The sequence below is a fragment of the Ascaphus truei genome, chromosome 1 (assembly GCF_040206685.1).
Source record: "Ascaphus truei isolate aAscTru1 chromosome 1, aAscTru1.hap1, whole genome shotgun sequence".
NCBI classification, from domain to species: domain Eukaryota; kingdom Metazoa; phylum Chordata; class Amphibia; order Anura; family Ascaphidae; genus Ascaphus; species Ascaphus truei.
The window spans coordinates 488761908-488786913 of NC_134483.1; the positions used below are offsets into that span (position 1 = coordinate 488761908).

At 44.0% G+C, this 25006-nt stretch overlaps 1 protein-coding gene across 1 annotated transcript in view; it reads left to right on the top strand.

The window, feature by feature from the left end:
- SEL1L3 (SEL1L family member 3) overlaps window positions 1–25006 on the top strand; it is an 81762-nt gene that overhangs the window by 44333 nt on the left and 12423 nt on the right. Inside the window, exons 10-20 of the mRNA XM_075568317.1 lie at window positions 647–846; window positions 2283–2462; window positions 3142–3261; window positions 4290–4430; window positions 6354–6416; window positions 10419–10595; window positions 12900–13027; window positions 14805–14888; window positions 16898–16988; window positions 17097–17181; window positions 21114–21223. Coding sequence (XP_075424432.1) covers window positions 647–846; window positions 2283–2462; window positions 3142–3261; window positions 4290–4430; window positions 6354–6416; window positions 10419–10595; window positions 12900–13027; window positions 14805–14888; window positions 16898–16988; window positions 17097–17181; window positions 21114–21223 — 1379 coding nt within the window. The remainder of the gene's footprint in view (window positions 1–646; window positions 847–2282; window positions 2463–3141; window positions 3262–4289; window positions 4431–6353; window positions 6417–10418; window positions 10596–12899; window positions 13028–14804; window positions 14889–16897; window positions 16989–17096; window positions 17182–21113; window positions 21224–25006) is intronic.

A 25006-nucleotide genomic window follows, 5' to 3' on the forward strand; every position in this document is an offset into this window, starting at 1 on the left:
CTACTTAGAGGGAGGCTCTTTGAATCAATCCCCTAAAATCTGCCAATTTGCCTGCAAAGGGAAAAAAAATCAATAAATCTCTCTGCCACACTCCTGCCAGGAAGGTCCAATTAATCTCCAAATTACAGATTAGACTTGCCTGCTCCATCCAGGAGAAAGTAAGGTGCTCCAGAGAAGAGGGGGGTAGTGACATCATGGAAGTGCGGTTGATATTGGTGAGTTAAGCCATTGTGGGATTGGCCAAATCTCCCCATTGTCAGGGAGGATATGTTGGAATGTATCTGGTTTAGCGATCAATCATTTTAGACTTTATCATTTGTTGTGATGTTGCTTTTCCATCTTACTGAAGCGCTGAGCTCCATCCAGCGCAATCAAAATAAATGCAAAAAACACAAATGAAACTAAGCTACACATTAAGAATGATTAAAAAAAAATCTTCAACTTACAGTAACTGCAAAACAATCAGTCATAAAGCTGAATACGTAGCTGTTTGAAATATTTATTATGTTTATTAATGTGTCTCTTTCTCGCCTTTCTCTCCCAAGATCATATTTACGCGGTAGGTATTACATATGCTGAAATATAACCAGCAACATTACATTACAAAGTTTGCAACATTACATTTCCCGAGCCTTTTTATTTTCAGATCCTGCTGATGACATAGCTCTTGAATTTGGGGAAAAGATCTTTGAAAATATTACTAAGAAGCTGTCAATTGGTCTGCATCATCTCAGTGCCGCCGTTCCTTCCTTGATGGATGCTAGCTGCACTGGTTATCATAAAGCATCTTACTTCCTTGCTGTTATGTATGACATTGGTTTGGAAGTATCTGTTAACCCAGCCAAGGTACTACACCAAAATTCACCTATTAGTGTAAATAATCTAGTGCTCATTTGTTTTTCATCACCATTATTTGTCGGTATGTGTGTCGGTATGTGTGTCGGTGTGTGTGTCGGTGTGTGTGTCGATGTGTGTCTGTGAGTGTGTATCTGAAACATTCCAACCCTCCCTACTTAGGAGAGTGACTTAAGATATTGGGTTTGGTTTTGCTCCTTCCTCTCACTCCCCTGAATCTCCCTGTTGCCTGCTGAGTGCCAAATCTCCTGATTACCACTGAGGATATTGGTGTTTGTTTGTATATATACTTTTTACATTTAGTTTTCAGCAGGGTTATCTTCAGCAAATATGTGGTATATATTTACAGAATGGAAAGGTAAAAGTAATCTTCCTATTGTATGAATCATATCACTTAAATGTGCCTGTATTAGATGTTTCAATATTTGCACCTAAAGTCTGTGGTCTCACAGCACCCCATCTATTGAGTTATCCATATTATATGCTTATGCGTATTGACGGCTTCTATTTTATTAGGCGACTATAAAAAAAACTTTCCAAGATACGTCAGTATGAGTTTTTCCAGATGGTACAGGAATTATTATCTAGCAGAACTCCAGTCCTCAAGACCCCCCCAACAGGTCACATTTTAAGGATATCCCTTCTTCAGCACAGTTGGGCACCCCTGATCTAGCAGGGAGTAAGATCCCACAGTGATGTAAAATATCCAACTCTGGTGCTACCGTGTTATTGGCTTCCAATGTATTGTAACTGATCTTACAATAGACTCAGGAATGGTTATTATACATAAGTCTATTTTAGGGTATGTAATTACTATAAATATGTGAAACTGTTTTAGAAATTGGCTGTTGCACTTTCTCATGATAATGGTACCAAACTTAAAAAGATGACAACTGAAATAAATTGACTTTCTTTTACACAATTATGCAAATTGCATAATTGTTTTGTTTTGTGCGATTCTTTTGCTGCGGAAGAAGGCACATCCCCCACAGAGTTGCTATCTGTCCCCATGTTAAAAGAGCAGCTTTAACCAGTGCTGGCTTTTATATTGGGAAGGGAAATATAAATACCTTAATTGGTTGAATCCATCTTTCATATAAGCCAGAGCACAATACTTCTTCTCCCCATTTTATATAACAGTCCATATTTTGCAAGGGTGGTACATACAGATGTAGGCCATCTTATGTTCCATGCAGCTGGGGACTACTGGGGGTAACCGACCACAGCAATGTCCAGGTGGGGACAAAACAGCTGTGGGCAGCCCGTACACCAACGTGGAGCTGCTGCAGCTGCCCGTGGCGGTCGCCTTCCCTGGAGCTGCGGAAAAATGCTTTCCCCCCACAGCTCTGGGGAAGGCTACATCTGTACCGAAGTTATAATAAGTGCACAGCGCTTCACAATGTGCTTGGTGTATCTTCTCTATCCAGGGGCTCTTGTACAGCCTGGTTGGAGCTCAAGGGGACGACAGGCTCTCTTTGCTGAAACTTGGGTATAAGCATTTCAAAGGCATCGATAACTATACTTTGGATGTCGACCTCTCGTATGCTTATTACATTAATCTTGCAAAGAAAACACCACGTGATCAACATACAGGACATGGAGAACAGGTATAGACGTTTAATCAGACCTACATGCATGCCTCGCCATACAGAAGCCCATTCCCTCAGCAAGGAATCTGATCAAAGACAACAAGTGGAAAGTGTGCGCATATAATTGCTTCGCTTCTTCGTGCACACTTTATTTACTATGCTTATTGTGAGTTGAATAAATGTCATGGTTATATACCTATGAGCTAAAGCTGCCCCGTGTTTTACATGGACCTCCAGTAATGCTGTGAAAGGGGTTGGTTCTTTAATCGTTGATTTTCGTACCCGTTATTTCGCCAGGAAACCCTGTATTTCGCTGCTTCAGAATGACATGAAAATCATTGCGGAATACATCTGCCTCGGTAACCAATCAATAAGGGGAATGCTGGCTGTCGTGAAGCTGTTCCCTCATTCATTGATTCACTAACTTGACATTGAAGGCAATCATTTTTATTTCCCAAAGTTGCTGGCAGTTTGCGGCTCCATTAATGTTACACCAGGTGTTCCCCAGTTATAATATGAGCGTGGTCCTGCTCTAGTGGACCCTCGATTTGAGATTAGTATAAATACAAAATCCTGCATGTCTCCCTTGTCATATTGTATTTAAAGTAGGCGGGAATAGAGTCAACCTCTGAAAAAATGCATTCAACATCTTTTTTTGAAGCTCCTACTGATTTTTCTCCCTCTGCTTTCCTTCAAGGCATTTGTAGAAACCATAAGGCTAATGGATGAGAACATTCTGAAAGAGCAAACCAGAGAGAATGGTGATGTGTTTTTGTGGCTGAAACATGAAGCAGCCAGAGGAGATGCAAACGCACAGGTAACCATCGCATAACTCCAAGATCAGGCTTGTGTATAATTCCTAACTATCATAGGACGGGCAAAATTCTACAAGTAATTCCTCCTTATCATCTTTTGTAGGTTTTCTATAACTTGCCTCACCTTGTAAAGAAACAATAAATATATAATTTGTTGACCAATTATATGAACTTTTACATTTTTAACAGTGTCTTTTACATCAGTGATTGTCAGAGAACATTCTATTTTTGGTAACTGCAATGCATCACAACGCCTGTATCTGGTAAACTATGGTTAAAAAAAAGGGCCGTTTTACTTTTAGGCTTGGATTGTAAATTTTTTTTTTTTTTCATTGTTCATGAACAGTTATGTGTTAATATTAACTATTTTGTTAATTATTAATAATTATAGTGTTAATGTTATTTATAAACACACCATCAGAATAGGGCATGATCTGGCCTCGGCAGGGTAAACCTCAAGCCCTTCTCCCAGGCTGGGCATAAATAGCCCTGTCCTAAACTGAGGGGCTTATTACTATTAGTTGCTGCATTTGTTTTAATCTGTTTTTGTTTAAATGGTTTTAGCTGATACTGACTGACGTTGCTAGACATTCCTAGGACATTAATGACCAGAATTTAGACTTGGGTTTTAGAGTATTTGAAAGTTTTTGCCTATAAATGAAGTAATAATTCCCCAAGGTTGGAAAGTCGGCAGTGGGGCACTGCAGGGTTAACGCCATTCTTATCTTGAGTAGGACAGGAAGTTGATTCTGCAGTTAGTACTATAAAAGGCCCTTCCCATGCAGTCTTTTCCCTGTCCTACAGCTAGAAGTAGCTACCAGCTGTTACTGGTTCAAATTAATGGCGAGCCCTAGTCCACTAATACCCAAAATGTTTAAAAAAAAAAAGAAAGAACAGCACTACAAGGGCTTTTATTAAAAAAAACAAGTTGTACTTGTCGGTAACAGGCCTGTAAGGCATTGTGACACTATTCGTGTAGGAATTCAGTGTACTGTATGTACTGTCATTTCTTTTTTTCCTTGTCCTCTAGCACAGATTGGCACAGATGCTTTTCTGGGGACAGCAAGGTGTGTCTAAAAATACTAAAGCAGCAGCAGGGTGGTATGAAAAAGGTGCCCTGGAAAATGAAGACCCTGTGATAATGTATGACTATGCATTAGTTCTGTTTAAGGTAAGCTGTTATTTAATGCTGGACTCCTCTTTATTGCACTTTTGAAAACTTTTTTTCCCGTTAAAGTATCTACTGCAGGGGTGCGCAAACTCTTCTCCCTGCGCCCCCACTGCCTGCTCTCACCCCCTGCTCACGGCCACCGACCCTTTCCCCAACCCTCTCGGCAGTCGGCGTCATGTGCCATCATGTTACCATGGCACGGCGATGTCACGTGACCCCGCGGCGTCATTTGATGCCGGGTTGCCATGGCGATGCGTCACTGGAAAGTTAAGGTAAGTAAAGCTACAGAGTCCTCGCGCGTTACCCGGCATTTCATTGAAATGCCTTCGGGCAGGCGTGGGTCCCCTGTAACAGTCGTGCGACCCCCTTCCCTGCCCCCCCCCCCTCGCCATCCAGTTTGCGCACCCTGATCTACTGTGTGTTTTTGTTCTTATCTACTAAGGCACATAATAAAATACTTTACATATTTTCCGTTCACATTAACGTTTTGTCTCGTTACGATAAATAAAGAACTGATCTGCCAGAACCCAAATCTTACATTTCCTTTGTGGGTTAAGTGTTAAATACAATGGGGCTTATTCATGAAAGTGGAATAATGCTGATTGGACACTATCGCATTGACTTGAATCGGAGTTTCCATTCACTACCACACCTTAATAAATTACTCCCAATGCGTTTGCATGCGCAAGGAAAGTTGTTTTCCCACACATTGGGGGTCATTCATTAAAGTGCAAACTTTTTACTTTTACCAATGAATATTCCACATATGACCTGTTTATATGTCAAATCTATGCAATGCTTAGTATTCCCAATTATCCCCTTTCTTTGACCAAAGAGCCAACAAACGCTCTCTCTCTGTCAATGCACAAGGGTTAACTTTCTTTACTGGCTTTCTACTACCCATTTAGCCCACGGCTTTCTTTGCTATGATACATGTAACCCTCCCTCCTAAGGATTACATCAAGGTAGTTGGGTGTTTTATCAGCATAGATATACCTTGTCTCAGGGTGCTGGCTGTGGTCGGCTGGGCGTTGGGAAAGATGGGCGCCAGGAGTTTTTATAGTTCAACTTCAATCTTTATTCATGTTCCCAGGCTTGGAAACACTGCATCCACATTTACAATAAGATTGACATGGTTGTACCTTGTTTCAGCCATACTGTTATCACACTATACATCGTTCTTCCCTGCGTGCCCTCTTAACATTCCTGGGAGATGCATACACTTGTTACTGACAGGACTACCTGTATTGTACTAGGCCCCCCACGTTGTGCTTGCTTAGTTCTGTGCATGTGATTATTCTATTTCGGGCCCCTTGTGAGATCCTGCTCTGGGGAGGTTAGTATCGCCCTCCTTTCTCCTGCAGGAAACTGCCACTTTCTCATGGGCTATTAACTCTGTATATGGAGATCCTCTTTTGTGGCTGATCTCCTGACATCCCAGAGCCCCATCTATGATGAAGTCCCCTAACCTAAAAGGAAAGGGGAAAAACACTGGGGCTTACCAGAGCCCCATCTAGGCAGCTCTCTGTGGCATTCCCTTTCTGGGACCTAATATCTCTTCTGTGTATTGTTGTAGGGGTCCTAACTGTTAACACTGTCCTTAACTAAAACACAATAAACAGGAGGGCCTAATCTCTCCTTTACTAGGGAGACTTTCCTCCAGCCTCTACACCCCGAGGTTCCTACTCTCCCAGGCTCATACTCTCCTTCTGGAACCTAATCTTCCAGAGCATTTCCTCTGACGTTTATATCCCCTATCACGTAGTTTCATGTGTCCTCAGGGTGGAGCCTATCATCCACTGCTTACTATTAACTCCTTAGATTGCATTAGTAACCAACACAAGGAGGTGGGGGGAGGGGCAGGGGGTTACAAATATTTGAAGCAATAAGTAGAATTGTCCCTTTTATGTTGTTGATTTTTAGGGTCATGGTGTACGAAAGAACAGACGACTTGCTTTGGAACTTATGAAGAAAGCAGCTGCTAAGGTGATACAGAGTTGATCATTAGATGTCAATCGTATAGCCATATTATTAATAGGTAGCATTAGCTTACAAGAATAAAATGACTATATGATTATTGGTACAGCTCTGATTTTATAACTATTTTATTAATAATTTCATTAGACATTAATTTCTGATTTCTCCAACAAAAAGCTTGTAAAAACAACTAGTGTGAGTGAAAAAGGCTTGAGAGAAATGTGTCACCAAGAGGCTTCAATTATATTTGAACTCTCTATTCCCTTCAGTATAATTCGGATCGGGCTTTGTGGTGTCTTTTCCTATGGTTTTCCTTTGGCTAGATAAAATTTAGAGAGTCTGTCTGGTCCATGTTTAAAAACTACCTTTAAAAATATTATTTAAAAATATTAATAGGTAAATCGGGTAATAAAAAAGAAAAAGACATTAATCACCCAAAATTAAACCCATTAAGCATGTCACTGCCATAGTGCACTGTGATCCCAGGTGGGACTTCTCCTTTGATACCTCCGGTTCTTTCATCTAGGAAGTTAATTAAAGTAGCAGTCCTCCCAGTACGTTCTTCTTTTTTTTTCTTTATCACAACCCATTGGGGACCTCCTGTTTCCTGAAGTACTTATCAATGGAGGTAGCATGTTGCAGTCCCCTCCAGGGAATGCAAAATACCAGTTTAAATCGGCTGCGACATGCGGGCCAATAGAGGGAAATAAGGTTGGAGACGGGACTGCTGCTTTAATTCATCCGTGCTTGTTTTATTTCTGCCTCGGAATGTCTGTATTGTACATTATTTTTTGCTTGAGGCTGCTTCCCTGCCCTGATCTGGCCACCGACAGCAATTATATGGCTCAGGACAGACTACTGACCTGGGCCACAGGTAGTTCAGCGGGGAGGAAGGTGGTCCTGAATGATAGTTAAGTAGGGAGGTTTGTCCATGTTACCTGGAATTCCAGTGGGCCCGGTAGAGTGGACGACAGGCGAGAGGAGGCAGGGAAGCAGGCCGACCCAGGTTCCACTCGGGTTAGTTGAGCAACGGGGGCCCTTATTACCTGGAATTTCATCAGGCCGAGTAGAGCAGATGGAGGTGGACCCAGGACGGCGTGCGAGGGAGGTTTGCCGGAGGGGACGTTTACAGAAGATAGGCCTGATTTCCGCTTGGGCCCAACTTGTCTAAGTCGGATGGTCTCCCCAAGTTGCTGTGTCGTAAACCAGCCTGTTTTTTGAGCGTTGCTATCACGGTATTCAGAAAGTTTCGATTACCTGTGATAACAAAATTCCCAAAACGGGCGAGTAGCCGGCGATGTGAAGATCACCTCTCTCAAAAGGCCTTACCCGGCGATTTCTTTCTGCTGCAGAGAGAGCTGCTCAGAGAGCCGCCTCTTCCTGCACAAATCTCACCCCAAATTAATGTTTTTGAATAAAAAAATTTAACACTAGTGTAGATGAGCAGGGGGTCTCCGGAGCAGAACCACATTGATTTGAGGTCCGGGGACCCCTTGTTCCCCGAGATGCAGGCCCCATTATGGGGTGCCGGTATCTCCTATGCATTTTATTCCCACGGTCACGTGATGCGGGTATTTAAATGCATAGGAGATACTGGCACCCCATAACGGGGCCTGCATCTCGGGAATCAGGGGGTCCCGGAGCTCAAATCAATGCTTTTCTGCTCCGGAGACCCCCTGGTTATCTACACTAGTATTAAAATGTATATTAAAACAGCTGCTACCCACAATAAACATTAAAAACACAACACTAATACCCACCTCCTCTACCCCCACATGATTGATACCGGGGGTCCTCAGGTGGTACCCACGGGGGTCCTCAGGTGGTCCCTGCAAGTGTCTGTGGGCCCTCGGGTGGTCCCCGTGGGTTTCTGTGGTGTCAGGGGGTCCTCGCTGGCCTGCGGTATCAATCCTGTGGCAATTTTTTTTTATTTTTTTGCAATACATAGTAAATAAATACACCCTCCCCCCCTATACATACAGTACAGTAATGGGCAAAATAACTATTATCCATCTATGGATAATAGTGCATTTGCCCATTATAAAATAAAACATTAGTCAGACAGCATAAATAATGTAAATAAACCTTTCTACTTACCCCATCATGAAGGGTGTCCTCGTTGGCATACTGCAGGTCCATGTCCTCCGATGCCAGCAAGAATACATAAAAAAATACAATCTAATGGCCCCTAACCCACCTTACCCCGCTACACACCCAGGAGGCCTAACCACCCACCCACCCCAGGACCACTATACCCACCCTGTACCCATTGATTGGCATAGTGGTACATCATACCCATATAATATGGGCATGATAAGACACTATAGCAGTCAATGGTCACCATAATAAAAAAGTATGAAGGCCAAAAATACACAATAATAAAAGATATACAGAAGCACCTAACCACCCCAATTAAATAAATAAAAGCACTACCAACAAATTAAATAAGTAAAAGCACTAACCAACAAAACCACCTGAGGACCCATGAGGACCACCCGAGGGCCCCCAGACACCTGCGGGGAAAAACTAAGGACCCCCGGGGGGACCACCCAAGGGCCCACATACACCCATGGGGACCACCCGAGGGCCCACAGACACCAGCGGGAACCATCTGAGGACCCCCACGGCCTCTGGTATCAATCATGTGGGGGTAGAGGAGGTGGGTATTAGTGTTTATTGTGGGGAGCGGGGGTTGGTGAAGGGGTTATTTGGCCCTTGGTAGGTATCGGAGGGGTTAACCCCTTCATTGCCTTAGCGCTTAGCCATTAAGGTAATGAAGTTGACTGTAAATGCATTTTTTTTGCATAGAATTCATGCCGGGGGTCTCCGATGCTGATATTAATGGATATCGGCCCCGGAGAACCCCGGCATCAATCCGATGCAGGAAAAAAAGCATTTTTATTTTCAACGTCCTGTATCGCCGCCTCCTCCTCAGCATCTTCTCACCAGCCTCACACCAACTTTTCCTAGTGTGAGGATTTGGGGAGAAACTCGCCATCTTAGAGCCACGATAGGCCTGGATAACCTAATCGCGACTGCTAGAATTGCACGAGATTTCAGAACCTGCCGATAAGTGGCTTATTGCCGCTCACCCGGCGATTTTTTTTTTTTAATGCCGAATTAAATTTTTGGTGATTCGTTCCTTTTTCGCCCACTTATTTAGGCATACAGTAGCAGTAGGCATTTTGGCCGATAAGTGCTCGTTAAGTGGCTTATCGACGCTTATAGCATAGGCCCCTATGTGTGTATAGGAGGATATAACTGTTAGCGGTGCTCATGGCCACAGCTGTCCAAAAATTAGTAGCTTATGAGGAAAGCAAGGTGCGCAATAGACTTTCATCTGTGTTTAGTTTATTCCCTTCATGAGTGGTATAAAAGTACTGTATGTGGTGTATATTCATATTTTTCCGGACAAGTTTTACAACCTCCTGATCGCCCTCAGAGACGGGACTTCTAACTTGCACAGATGTTGCACTTGATTGGAACGAAAAGTTTCAACAGGAGTTGACATAAAACATGGACAAATTCAGCCCTGTGTATAATTGTTTCTGCTGCCAGAAATACTGTATTCCCCCTTCCAACCGGGACCCTCTTACTAGTTCTAGAAGTCTATAGCAAAGGGGCGGGGGGGGGGGACAACTCCATTCCTCAAGGGCCACCGCCAGATCAGGTTTTCAGGATATCCCTGCTTCAGCACAGGTGATTCAATCAGTGGCTCGGTCATTATGACTGAGCCACCTCTGCTGAAGCAGGGATATCCTGAAAACCTGTTGAGGAGTCTTGAGGACTGGAGATTCCCACCCCTGGTCTATAGCATTGTGTCATTCACAACTACTGAGCTGTGCTGCAGAAAATCTTGCCACATTATCAATAAATAATAATTACGTTTTTTTTTTTTTTAATGCTTTTAAACTCTAATTTGTTCCTCCTAATATAAGATCAGGAAAATGTGAGCTCACAGGTAATTTTTACACGGATTCATTTAATGTATTTGTTTTAAAACGTACACAGGGACAACACCAAGCTTTTAACGGTTTGGGATGGTATTACCATACTTACAAAAAAGATTTTGCCGCCGCTGCAAAGTACTGGAGGAAAGCATATGAAATGGGGAATGTGGACGCTGCATTTAACCTCGGAGTTTTGCATCTAGATGGCATATATCCAGGAGATACTGAGAAGAATGAAGTGAGTATGACTGGATCCCATTCGTTATATTATTTGTTACAATGTATAAGGGAAATACATAATCACTTACAGGCTTCAGAAGTTCTTTAATGACATATTTTATTCCCTCCCCATGGGAATATACTGTGTAAAAGGTGAAGAGAATTCTCTGTATGATCTATTAATCATTTCCCTTATAAACTATTAATAATCAATGTTCACAACAGAAATTTTTAATCTAAAATAAACATATAGGTATGTTGGCTATAGTGATGATCTATGTGTATACAATACGTACAATGTATGCAATGCATGCTATATACCTATTTAATTTAAGATAACTCCTTAAGGCCCAGGACATAGTGCACTCAGCGTCGCTGACCCGCGCTGAACAGATGCACAAAGCCCCTGCATCTGTTATCAGCGCGGCTATAGTTTCTCCCTCCGCATGCTTGCTGATGCGTGCGGAGGCTGAGAAACTTCCCCGAGACAGGCAAGTTTGAAATTTGCCGCTCGGGGAAGCGGAGAAGCGGTCACGTGATCGCTCCCATCCAATGGGTCTGCAGCCGGTCTGGCACTACCAGACAATACAGAGGCAGCACAGAGGTGCGTGTGTGTGTGTGTGTGTGTGTGTGTGTGTGTGTGTGTGTGTGTGTGTGTGTGTGTGTGCGTGCGCACGTGAATATATTTAGCAAAGTTGCACAATGTTAATAAATAATTTATTCTCACATGTCTTTTTTTTTAAATTTTTTAAATATTATATAATATACACACACACACAGGTTCCCCAGTGACACACAAACACAGACCACTTCAAAGTGACACACACACACACACACTGACAGCTACCAAGTGACACACACACAGTGATACCCGCCTCCCAAGCGCGCTTGCTGTCTCCTCTGCCAGGACAGCAAAGAGCTCCTGGTAGCGCGAGCGGCAGTAAGCGAGAGCGAGCAGCAGCACCTAAGTGCTTACTATGTCCCAGGCCTTAGAAATGTGGCACAAGTTAAGTTTTTTTTTTTCTTTCATTTATTTACTTTCATAATTTAGTATTGGCAGTGAGAATAACACAATATTGGTGTTAGTTATGGGTTATTTGAGATTTACTTGAAAAGACACGGACCGTAGTTTAAAAGCTGTGCGTAATCGGGTGTACGTTGAATATACATGTATATTATGTGTATATGTAAATTTCCACGTTACAACAAAAGCCCTTACTTGCTATTTTGTAGCCGGTAATGTTTATTTACCACTATTCAAGTGACTTTATGCAAAACAAATGGGCTCTTATGGAATGCCTTTGTCATTGTGCATGTCACATACATTATTCCACTCTAGCAGAATAAATGGCAAAAAAAATATATAAATAAACCAAATAAATGCCAAAAGCAACAAATCCTGTCACGCACTCCTATGAATGCCACAACAATGAAACTACAGACAGGTGACATTAATGAACAACGTACTGTTCATGCTCTCTATTTTTAGATTAGGATATGTGTGCTGTATGTCAGTCACTATAAGCCATATATACCTTTAGTAACTGGCCTGACCATTGCGTGTGTGAGTTATGTCATGGATTTATGAAGCTTTGGGCCCTTTTTATGTACTATAAACTGGTATGGCGGTGATCCGAGCTCACCGTACACAATAACGGGCTTGTTGGAGTCATCCAGACATACAAGGGCTTTACTTTAGCCATCAATTTCTGTCTGTTCGCTATGCATTTGGACACCACTTAAGATATCGTAACAAAATTTATCATGATGCTTCCTGAGATCAAGGAGCAGATTTGTGTCTGTTTGCATACAATTCACATTCAATTCACAATGACAATTCACAATGAACACACAATTCAATTCACAATGACATCATCCCATCATTCAACCCTGAAGCTACCACTTAATCTTGGTCACTCTGAAAATCCAATTTGCAACATTAGCAAAAATACACTAGCAGCCAATGTTCTTCATCAGCGCGGGATCATTGTTTGGGACGAGAGTACAATGTCCCACAAACACCCATTAGAGGCTCTTGATCGAACACTTCAGGATCTTCTTGGTAATGAAATGAGTGTGGGTGGAGTTGTCGTTTTAGCAGGGGATTTCGCATTAAGAAACTAAAAATGTAATTATCCATTTATAAAGCTCAGTATTTATTTCTGAGCAATGCCGAGGTACTTTCAGTCTGTTACATATACTGTATAGTATATTAGAACATTTGTAACTAAATTAATATTAGATGAACAGTTACAGTATAAAGAAAACCTCAGGAAGCCCAGAATAGTTCCTTTTCTACCCTTGTCTTCCTCTCTCTTCCCAGACACGTGCTTTTGAATACATTTCCAAAGCTTCAGAAGGAGGCCATATTGAAGGAGCCATTCAATGCTCACAATATTTAATCACTGGAAGTTTGAAAAGTGTCCCAAGAGATCCAGAGACGGCTGTACTGTAAGGAGCATATATCATAATATTTATCAAAGTATTCTGATTTTCTTCCCCTCCATTTTGTTGTGAATAATAGTCCGTATTTGCCGTAATATAGGGCGACCCTGAATATAAGACGACCCCCTAATTTCAGTGTAAAGAAAAAAGTTTTATTTAATTTACACTACAGTATATACGGTTTTTATACATTGTAAAATACATCTTCATTTTATATATAAATAATATTTCGCCTCCCTTTCATTTTAACCCACATTATTACAGTTTAAATGCTTAAAAAAAAATAAAAAAACCCTTTGCAAATGATGAGTTGCTAACTCTCTGTAGCTGCTGCTGGTCCTGTGTAAGCTGCTGTGTTTACTGCTGGGTTGCTGTGTAAGCGGCATGTGCAGACGGCTGCTGTGTGGCTACCTTACATAGGATTGAAAGCAGCACGTGCGCTCCCTTCGGTACTGTACAGTATAAGCTATTCACACAGCAACTGTGTTGCTGCCTTAGGCTGAGTCCCCGCTGGCGCTGAGCACGGCGCGGTTACATGCATATATATATATATGCATGTTCCCGCGCACACAAATGCGTGGGCTCACACGCTCGGCGCTTTAGTAAACACATTTTTTAAACTTTCCTGCTTGCTCGATAGCCCGCAATTGCGCTACCCACTCCTCCACCCGCCCTCAAACCCCCCCCCCTGCTTGCGCGTCAGCAATTTGCAGGACACCCGGCGCTCATGCTCTAAGCATGAGTGCGCTCAGCGCCAGCAGGGAGCCTTACACAGGAGCAGATGCACAGACGGTCAGCAGCAGAGCCCAATTATAAGGCGAGTATGGATTTTTCAATGTAACTTTAAAAAACCTCACCTTATAATTGAGAAAAAACAGTATATTTAAGATGGGAGCTCTGCAGTAAATGGACTTGGGTTGTTATTCATTCAACTGCGATGGATATAGGTGACCAGCGCATCAGAAACTGCGATAGTGCTGATTTGGGCACTCTCGCACTAAAACTCATTGTATTGGCACTTTAGCAGTTTAATAAATAACCCCCCATGTATTCCTTAACTCTCAAAAAGGGTGTTTTCTCTGAAACAAATGCCAAGTGGCCAAGTCAGGTTTAGTGGTTTTAATTAGACCAAAAAGTCACTGGCTGTAATAAATGTCCTTACTTTCCTGATGTTAGAAGTAGGACAGGAATGTGGTTATTCCTGCCGCACGTGGTGAATTATCTCTAACTTCATAGCACGGAACAAAACACTCAACGAACCATATCCGTCTTTCTTTAAAAAGCTGGAAAGACATTTGCAAAGGGAAATTGTACAGATTCCCTTGTTGTGTTCTGTAAATTAAACTAGTCTGTCCATTTTATTCATTTGAGTTAGTATTAAATTGTCATACTTTAACAACAACAAAATAATGGAAACAGTCATTTGTGAAATCTATGCAACATGGCGCAGATGGCCAGTTTGGTAAACGTATACACTTCCTTCCTATTATTCTACACTGCATAGTAATAAGCAGTGTTCGACAAACCTATACATTTGCTCGCCCCGGGCGAGTGGATTTAACCCCCGGGCGAGTAAATATTGGCCCAAGCAGCACACGTTTGGTACTAGGTGGCGAGTAGATTTTTTGGTGATTTGTCAACCACTGGTAATACGTCATGTTTTTTAGCAGATTTGGTGGTTTATTGTCAAAGCTGTAGTATATCGTTCTATTCATTTTCCCAATTGTGTTGCATTACAGTGTCTGTCAGTAAAACAGGTTTGTTTGTTTTTTTTCTTTCGTAGTTGGGCAAAGCACGTGGCGGAGCAGAATGGACATATAGGACATGTAATGAGGAAAGCCCTGAATGCGTACCTAGAGATGTCTCTGTAAGTTTTACACGTCTAGTGTCTCAACGCTGAAGAACAAATGTGCTTTGATATTCACTTCACTGAAAATGTGACACAAATCATCTCTCCAATAAGTTTGGACCGCATGGTCTTCTTACTTGTATCTGTAGTAGTTTAAATGGGCTTTCATCTCGGCAGCTGTGTTGATTTGCAAGGAATCCATGTGCGCAGCTTCTAAATTAGGAATTAGGCAGCCTCTTCTCAAACCAGAATAATCACATCTCTCCGCTCTGATGTAATGACGAGGCAAACTGCACACTGCAAAATTAAGGGTTTTTTGTCATATTTACATACAGTATGTAATAAACTTTGGTGTTTCCAAAGCTGCTGCGGGGCTGACGCCACGGGCCACCCCTTCTTGTGCACTTGAAGCTCGTTATATCTCTATTACTGCATTATATTCCTATAGATATAACAAATCATGCACAAGGTTTCGCCCCAAATCAGATAAATATGTAACTACTCTTACAATGTAAAAATGCAAGTATGACTAACTGAAGTAAATCCTGGTTCTGAAAGATCACATTGAATTTGCCTGTGTAGAGTTCTCTTACAATTTTATTGAAAATACTGTGGTACATGAAAATTAGTATATCCAAAATATTTGAGAGAGAAAGTATTCTGGATTTGACAGACGGGGAAAGAACCATAAAACAAATCTACATTCTCAGATTGTGATTTTTAGCGTGACGTTCAGTGTATGTCCAGGAGAGGGATTATTTGTACCAAACAGAAACAAGCCAGGGGTAAGACCAATTCATATATTGGGGTAGAGAGAACTTGCATTTATATTTCATATCTCAGGTAGCACATGTTCTGTACAACGCACAATCTTGGCCCCAAGAGGTTAGTCTAATCTTTGATCCCTGCAGCAATGGGCTAGAAAACCAATTATCTATATCAACAAAGATGTGGGCTTTTCCTGTGATAGTATCCTTATTTACTAACACATATACAGATGTAAATTATCTGGACACCTCTGGTCCTTTCCCATTGTATACCTAAGTGGACTTGAAAACGTTTTTCTCCAATTAACCAGAAATCCATTCAGCCTTTCAGATTGTTGCTTATTTGTTTTTTGATAACATGGTACCTCACCCCTCTTACTAATAAACAAGAGATTGTGATGTGCTCAACTGGGTCTCTTTTGAACACATTTATGCTCTGTCCCCCACTGCAGTCCCTTCAGTTTTGGAAAATGCACAAGTTAAACCATGTTAATCATACAATAGTAATAACTTGGCACAGGCATCAATCACCAGGTGATGACCAGTTCTTTTGCATTCTTGCTTAAATCACAAATCTGAACCTTATTCTGAGTTCATCTGATGGAGTTATTTTATTAAAAGGTCTCTGAATTCAATATAGTGTCATGATATTACACCATCTGTGTTTAGTATTCTATATAATCCCTATGTTGTAGGCGTCTCTGGCGGCAGAGAGGTACAAATTATATGAAATATGAAGTTGGGGAGGCCCATCTCTCTGGCTGGGGTTTGTGTTTGACCCATGTCTGTCTGCTCATGCAAATAAATAGCCTCTCAACTCATTTATGCTGTTCATTTGTGTTAACCAAAAGACAGAGAATCCACGTGGTCTGCAAGCTTACAAATGCTTTGGCCAAATAATTTACTCTCACTTATGAGAGAACAGATAAGTATTTAACCAGATGATTTGTCATGTTGGATGTAGTATCGGGGCTCTCTGTCTGTGTGTTTATACATGGTCACATGCCCGTTAGCACTCCTTTTTGACATACATATATGCAGTGGTTGACAAATCACCAAAAAATCTACTCGCCACACAAAAAAATCTACTCGCCACCTAGTACCAAACGTGTGCTGCTTGGGCCAATATTTACTCGCCCGGGGGTTAAATCCACTCGCCCGGGGCGAGCAAATGTATAGGTTTGTCGAACACTGCATATATGTCTTGGGTCTGGGTTTTGGGTATGATAATTTGTGTTCCCATTTGTCTGCCTTCTCTAGACCTGAAGCGTTGCTATATTACACCCTAACCGCAGAGGCCGGGATTGAAATGTCACAGACAAACTTGGCGTATCTCTGTGAAGAAAGACCCGTATGTATTTTAGCGCTTTCTTAATTTAAACTTGTACATCTTTTTACCTCTTTAGTTTTTCTTGTGGCGATTATAAACCGATATAAATTGCCTTTTTTGTTTCATCAGGAACTGACCACAACATACTTAAGAGACAGCTGTGTGTGGAGATACTATAACTTGTCCGTGCACCAAAACAATGCTCCCACTTTTGGTAGGTACATTAAAACATGGTTTTTTTTGGATGCAATATTAAATTACATTTAATGTGAGGGTGTTAAAAATGTAGACAATAACTTCATAAATAAGTGTTCAGAATCAGTAATGTATTAGTAAGTTAGTAATTCATTTAATTCTTATGTTGCCTATTTATACTGTATTTACAGCAAAAGCAGTCTACATTATATAACGTAATTATTACCTTGTTTTATACAACTGGAAAGGGGTTACTCGGTAGAGTACAATTACATTTGTATTTAAAGATCTAAATAACAGTATTCAGCTTTTTGTTAAACTAATGCATTTTTACAAGCTCTTAAAATCTACAGTCCTCCTATACATTTGTCTGTTCTATTATGTACCTGTCCTGAAAGCAGCAACCATGCATGTGGGACTTTGTTTGGAAAATATATTTCCTTTACCTATTTGGAACCAGGAGGTGGAGCTGTTGAGCTGGACAGTGCCAAGCTTTGCGGTTCCTCGGTTCCCGAGATAGCTAGTTACCAGTAAAGGTGTGCTGCCAGAGTTTTGTTCTGGGTAAACTTATTAGGCTGAGTCCCCGCTGGCGCTGAGCTCGCTAGGTGCTTGGCGCGCTTACCTTCTGCAATGTGGATCACAACATACCCTCTCCCGCTGTGCTCGCGCGCTCATGCGCGTGCACACACGCTCTCCCAAGCGTTGTGCTTGGGGAGACAAGGGAGAGGTACTTTCGTGCTGAGAGCAGGGTCACATGACCCGGCTCTGACCAATAGGAAGAAAGGGTGTGTTTTACTGTCACAAAACACAACATGATTTTTTTTAGCCAAGAGGGAGCAGAGAGAAGTGGAAAGAGGGGGGGGGGGTGCAAACGGACTACTACTGCTGCTGGGGTGGTTGGGGGGCCAAACGGACTACTGCTGCTGGGGTGGTTGGGGGGCCAAACGGACTACTGCTGCTGGGGTGGTTTGGGGGGGGGCAAAGGGACTGCTGCTGGGGTGGTTGGGGGGGGGGAAACGGACTGCTGCTGGGGTGGTTGGGGGGGGGGGCAAAGGCACTGCTGCTGTGGTGATTGGGGGGGGGGAGCAAACGGACTACTATGGCTGCTGGGGTAGTTGGGGGGGCAAACGGACTACTGCTGCTGGGGTGGTTGGGGGGGGGCAAACGGACTGCTACTGCTGCTGGGGTGGTTGGGGGGGGCAAACGGACTACTACTGCTGCTGGGGTGGTTGGGGGAGCAAAGCGACTGCTGCTGGGGAGGTTGGGGGGGGGCAAAGGGACTGCTGCTGGGGTGGTTGGGGGGGGGCAAACAGACTGCTGCTGGGGTGGTTGGTGGGGGCAAACGGACTGCTGCTGGGGTGATTGGGTGGGGGGGCAAATGGACTACTACTGCTGCTGGGGTGGTTGGGGGGGCAAAGGGACTGCTGCTGGGGTGGTTGGGGGGGCAAACGGACTGCTGCTGGGGTGGTTGGTGGGGGCAAACGGACTGCTGCTGGGGTGATTGGGGGGGCAAATGGACTACTATGGCTGCTGGGGTAGTTGGGGGGGGCAAATGGACTATTACTGCTGCTGGGGTGGTTGGGGGGGCAAACTGACTACTACTGCTGCTGGGGTGATTGGGGGGCAAACGGACTACTACTGCTGCTGGGGTGGTTGGGGGGGCAAACGGACTGCTGCTGGGTGATTGGGGGGGGCAAACGGACTACTGCTGCTGGGGTGGGGGGGCAAACGGGCTGCTGCTGGAGTTGGGGGTTAAACTGGCTGCTTCTGCGGTTCAAACGGGCAGGGGTGGGGGGGGCAAACCAAACGGTGTGGTGGGGGGGGCAAACGGAGTGGTGTGGTGGGGAGAGAGGGGGTAGAAGGGAGAGAGGGGGGGAGAAGGGAGAGAGAGAGAGGGGAGAGAGCGCAATGGGGAGGGGGGGAGAGAGAGACAGACACACAGAAACACAGACAGCCCCTATACAGCCAATGACACACCCCCTCCTGTAATAGCCACGCCCCCCCTCCCCCCGCTCTTGCTCTAAAAATGTTGCAGGACAGCGATCGCTCATGCTTGGAGAGGAGCTGGTGACGTCACCGCTCTCCAAGCATGAGCGAGCTCAGCGGCAGCGTGGACTCAGCCTTACCCTTCAAGTCTCCCGTGTCTCGTTTTCCAATAGGCCAGTGATGGCAGCCAGGATGAATGTTACAGGAGGGACCAGCAACTTCACTGGAAATTATTTCGAGAACCAGGGTGCCCCAGAAGCTGAAAGTAGCACCATTTAAGGGGATTGCTGCTTTTAATTAGTTAGTACACAGGAACAGGACTGCCGTGATCTATCCATTTGGAACTACCCAGCTTAGGCCTGGGACCCGCTGCGCTCGTTGGCGCGGGCGGCAATGTAGCGAGTTCCCCACCAGCAGGGGAATCCTCGCGAGCCGGTCCCGGTCCCCACTGGCTGCACAGCTGACTACACGCTGTGGCGCGTCAGCCGCTAGGAGACACCACAGAATGGTGTTTCCTAGCGTTGACGCGTCACGTGGTGTGGCTGTGAGCCAATGGGGAGGGGAGGCTGCGGGAGGAGGAGAGGCTTCGGGGAGCGGGGAGGAGTGTGGAGTGAAAGCAGCGTGAGTGCCTTTCTCTGTGTGTGTGTCTGAGTGCGTGCGTGCCTGCCTGTGTGTGTGTATGTGTGTGCCTGTCTGTGTGCGTGCCTGTCTCTGTCTGTGTGTGTGTGTATGTATGTATGTATGTATGAGTGCCTGCGTGTGTGTGTTTTTTTTACTTACCTGCAGCCCGTGGAGGGAGGGGGGGGAAGAGTAGCGGGTCCCTCCGCTCAAGCCACGCCCCCCCCCTCCCTGTCAATCCTCCCACTCCCGCCCACCTCCCGCTCCGGCCCCTCACGTCATGGCCGCGCCCCCTCACGTCATGGCCGCGCCCCCCCCGACCCGTTTGGCCACGCCCCCCCCGCTCCGAGAAAAGTAGCCTGTAGACCGCAGATCGCGGTACATCGAGTTGCACGCGCCGCCGGCAAGCAAGCCAGCCGTGCGGACGCGTGCAACGGGACCTTAGCCTTAGGCGATATTACAGCAGTTATGACATTGCCAGGAGCCAACGTTTCTCTTGAAGACAAGCAGCTGACATATCTCTAAATCCAAGGGCTTCCTGATGAGAAGTGTATGGACCTTTTCCAGGGACGCCTTGGTTTTGGGTCAGGTAAAACAATATGTATAAAGTATGTTGCCAGTCACTATTATTACAAAATAAATGGCAACTTTGATCTCGATGAAGTGAAGTGGTTCTCTCTCAATTAAGGCTCCTGCCGTGAATTTTGGAATATGGGTTTTGTCGCGTATTAAAATTATCAAGTTAAACCATAGGATATTAAAGAGAGAGAAATAATAGCTGATATATTTGAGGAGATTTTAACGGAGCACAAGGAACCTGTGTTTAATGAGTCCATTCTGTGAACTGGGCTGGTGTAGAATAGCATGTTCAGGTCTCTCTGGCCAGCCCTTAAAGGAGCAGTTCCTCCCAGACACCCTGCGGAAAACAGGGGATCTCCAGAGCTGAACCATGTTAATTTCAGCTCCAGGGACCCTCTGCTTCCCAAGATGCTTACCAGAGAAAGTGCCGCCGGTACTTCCTGGAGGTTTAAATCCCCTGTGTCTCCCGGGTCAATAGTCTATACATTGTGACTTCCTCTTGGCCCACGTGACACGGGAGATTTAAACCATCACATGCTAAAGAAAAGGGGTGGGGGAACGAGCAGTCGCAACTACTCCTCCTTCAAATCTTTGGAGCAGATTTGCAAAGCTACACAGCCCATTTTGCTTGCAATGGTGTCGTCGAAGTGAATAGCAGTAGTGTGAGCAAAACAACCTGTTTGGTTTAGTAAGTTTACTTACACATCTAACCCTTCTTAACACACCACCTTAGAATTAAAACATAAGATTTATTTTTTTATTTGACAGCTTTTTTGAAGATGGGGGATCTCTATTATTATAGCAGCAGAAATCAACCCAAACACCTAGAAGTATCGATGTGGATGTACACACAAGCCGCTCTACAGGGGGATTCACAGGTACACAGCGGTGCTAGGTGCTACTTTGAAAACGTATTATCAGTGCAAACAACAAGTTGCTGCACAACAAGGTATTAATAGTTTAGAGACTTCCCTTATCACACAGGGATCTGCGTTACCTCCGCTTTATTACGCTAGATTAAGGCTGATCTGTAAGTAATTGATAGAATTGTTAACAATGAGAACACATGGCATGTTCTGTAAAATATGCTTTTATTATTATGTTGCTGTCTTTGTACAAGGCTGCTGTTTGTTTTGACTCCCTTTAAATAACTGGTGATTATAATCATAACTGGAAGCATTGATGCTTATTGGCAGACGGTTTGGTAGTGTGCCGATCAGATTTGGAAGCTGTGGCTCCCGCCCCTGGAACAGCAGATCCAGGACGGAGCTTATTAACTGCACATCCCAACCTTCCTCGTCGTGTTAAATCATTTTGCTGCTTTATGATTCAGTGTGTGTTAGGGCAGCCCCTCCTCCCCCCCCCCCCCCTGCACACACACGTGTGCTGAAGCAGGGATTGATCCACCTGTGCTGAAGCAGGGATATCCTGAAAACCTGACCTGTTGGGGAAGGCTTGAGGACTGGTGTTGAGCGCCACAGTGATGCTTATAAGAAGAAGTAAACAAATTGTATACTAGATTACAATACTTAAACATTTCTCAACTTTTGCAGGAATAGCATTACTAAAATTAGATGAGTGAAATAAGTTTTCAATATAGGAAAGCAGATTCACTTACAAAATCATTTCAATTAAAGACCTTCTAGGACCACAGTGAACTAATGCCAGTGACATTTTTAAAGGGGCACTCCAACATAGGACAAAAGTGGACGCAGTACAGTGACAAATGAAGTGAAGCCGAGTGAACCCCCTTTTCAAAATGTTTTGACAAAATATAAGTATTTTAAAATCGTTTTAACGTGTTAACATTTCTATGGTAAACAAATGGTTTTACAGTATGATGTTTGGCAAATTATATGATCACTCTACGACATGATTTAGTGATCAATATTGTTATCTTAGCTTTGTTCTTTTGTTTATGAAATAATTTGGTGCCTTCATTGGTCAAACAGAGGAATCTAAGTAGCTGAACTCCATGTTGCTAACGAGAACAGATATACTGGGGCCTATGCAGAGAGCAGCGAATTTTAAAATTGGCGAATTTATTAAAAAGTAGCTTTTTTGGAGAGTTTTAATCTCCATATGCAGAAAAGTGCGAATTCTGCTATGTTTAACATGGATGCGTGTGGCGAGTTTAAATTGGCGAGATGCGCGCTTCAGAAATGTGTTAAAACAAATTCGCGCCTTTTTTTTTCCCTTTGCAATGGCCGCGAGCGGCAGTTTTTTTTTGCGAGGCAAAACGGAGACAATCGCGCTATTTTATTGGCGCGAACAGCCGCTAGATGCCGTTCGCGCCTCTCTGCATACGGATATTTTTAAAACTGGCGAGATGGAGGTTCTCGCCAGCCGCGAGGCGAGTTTTACAAATAGAAAAGAAAAATTGGCGCGTTTTTCGGAACTCGCCATTTTCTGCTGCTTTCTGCGCGATTTTCTCCAAAAAATGGCGAATTTCGAAATAGCGCTGCTCTCTGCATAGGCCCCACTGTGTGTTACTTATTCACAAGGTAGAAAAAAGCCAGTTTCTTTAAGGGTGAGTGAGTCTAAGGAAACAAATCACAGATAAGTTATTGATCCGCTGTATTGAACCTGCCCCTTGATGCAGCAGCCTGCATCACAGTAAAACTGTGTTTACTTTTCAAATCTGATGCTTCGTTCAGAAGATAAGCATTTGAAATATTCAACTTCCCCCAGAGCCCCTTACAAGTTAAAGGTTACCGTGGTAACCTCCAGAAGAGATTCCAAAACTCATCATTTTAACACTTGAAAAATATTTTGAACAAACAGCAGAACCTGTTCAGGGCGCGAGATATTAACATTGCGTTACATTTGTATAGGCTTCTGGAGGGGATTGCTGCTTTAAGGCTTTATCCTCCTTGGTGATTTCTACCCAAATCTGACACCTACAAGTATCTTTAATGAATGTCTTAAAGTTTGTGTGTAAAATTGGTGACTTGAGACTTGCGAGGGGTTTGGTTTTCCCTGGATGCTCTCTTTTGTGTGGTTTTCCCTGGATGCTCTCTTTTGTGTGGTTTTCCCTGGATGCTCTCTTTTGTGTGGTTTTCCCTGGATGCTCTCTTTTGTGTGGTTTTCCCTGGATGCTCTCTTTCGTGTGGTTTTCCCTGGATGCTCTCTTTTGTGTGGTTTTCCCTGGATGCTCTCTTTTGTGTGGTTTTCCCTGGATGCTCTCTTTTGTGTGGTTTTCCCTGGATGCTCTCTTTTGTGTGGTTTTCCCTGGATGCTCTCTTTTGTGTGGTTTTCCCTGGATGCTCTCTTTTGTGTGGTTTTCCCTGGATGCTCTCTTTTGTGTGGTTTTCCCTGGATGCTCTCTTTTGTGTGGTTTTCCCTGGATGCTCTCTTTTGTGTGGTTTTCCCTGGATGCTCTCTTTTGTGTGACGTCACTGAGTTTTCTGGCCGGCTATGGGGATTGCACCTTTTAAAGCAGCAATACAGGTTTCATTTTTTTTAACGTTTTTTTATTAGAGGATTGAAGCAGAGGGTCTCCAGAGATACTCACCTCCGTAGCAGTGCAGATATCTATACAGCCAGGGAACTGTGTGCCTACTGAAATGGAGGCGTTTTAATGTCCCGCAGGCCAATAGGAAGCCACAGTGTCATCAGATGCAGCTTCCTGTTGCCCACGTGACCGGGAGATTTAAATTCATAGAGATACCAGCACCCCATATCGTAGGGCCGGCTTGATGGTGGTACCGTGGGTGCATGTGCACCGAGCCCCGCGATTACAGAGACCCCACACTCTCCTCCACAACATTTAAACTGATTGCCAAGGGAGAGCGCAGGGCCTCTGTAACTCTTACCTTCTCCAGTGGCGGCATCTCATGGAGGGTCCCGTCGTCATGGCTCCGCTATGTCAAATGGCGTCACGTTGCCATGACAATGGGATGACCTGTGGTGCCGCACTGCCATGACAACAGGTGGCGCCGCTACGTGATGTCGCGTTGTCATGGCAATGCGACACAATTTGACATAGAGGAGCCGTGATGACGGAACCCTGCGCGAGGACATGCTCCCCGAGAAAGTAAGATCCGAGGCCCCGCACACGTCCCTGCACTGAGCCCCGCAAACATCCCCTGCCCCTACAGAGGTAAGTATCTCTGAAAGAAAGGGGTCCCGGGGCTGATATCACAGTTCCAGAGACCCCCTGCTTCAATCCTGAAATTAAAAAAATGAAACCTGTATTGCTACTATAAAATTGAGCTACATATTATAATAATAATAATAATAACTTTATTTCATGTAGCGCTTTTCTCCCAATGGGACTCAAAGCGCTTCACAAAGACAGTATGGTGCGCGGTAAGCAGCATTGTACATAGGAGTTTTACAGACACCGTCCCTGCCCCGTAGAGCTTACAATCTTGTGTTTTTGGGCACCTGAAGCGCCTGCTTTAAACTCCGTATAATTGTTTACAGACTCTGTGTCTTTACTCACTGAGCCGCTCTTTCAGCACATTTTAGGCTTTTCACTCCAATTCTTTGCTTTAGTGTGTGTGTGTGTGTGTGTGTGTGTGTGTGTGTGTGTGTGTGTGTGTGTGTGTGTGTGTGTGTGTGTGTGTGTGTGTGTGTGTGTGTGTGTGTGTGTGTGTGTGTGTGTGTGTGTATAGACACAATAAACTGTTGAATTTTCTTATTACCAATTCATTGTC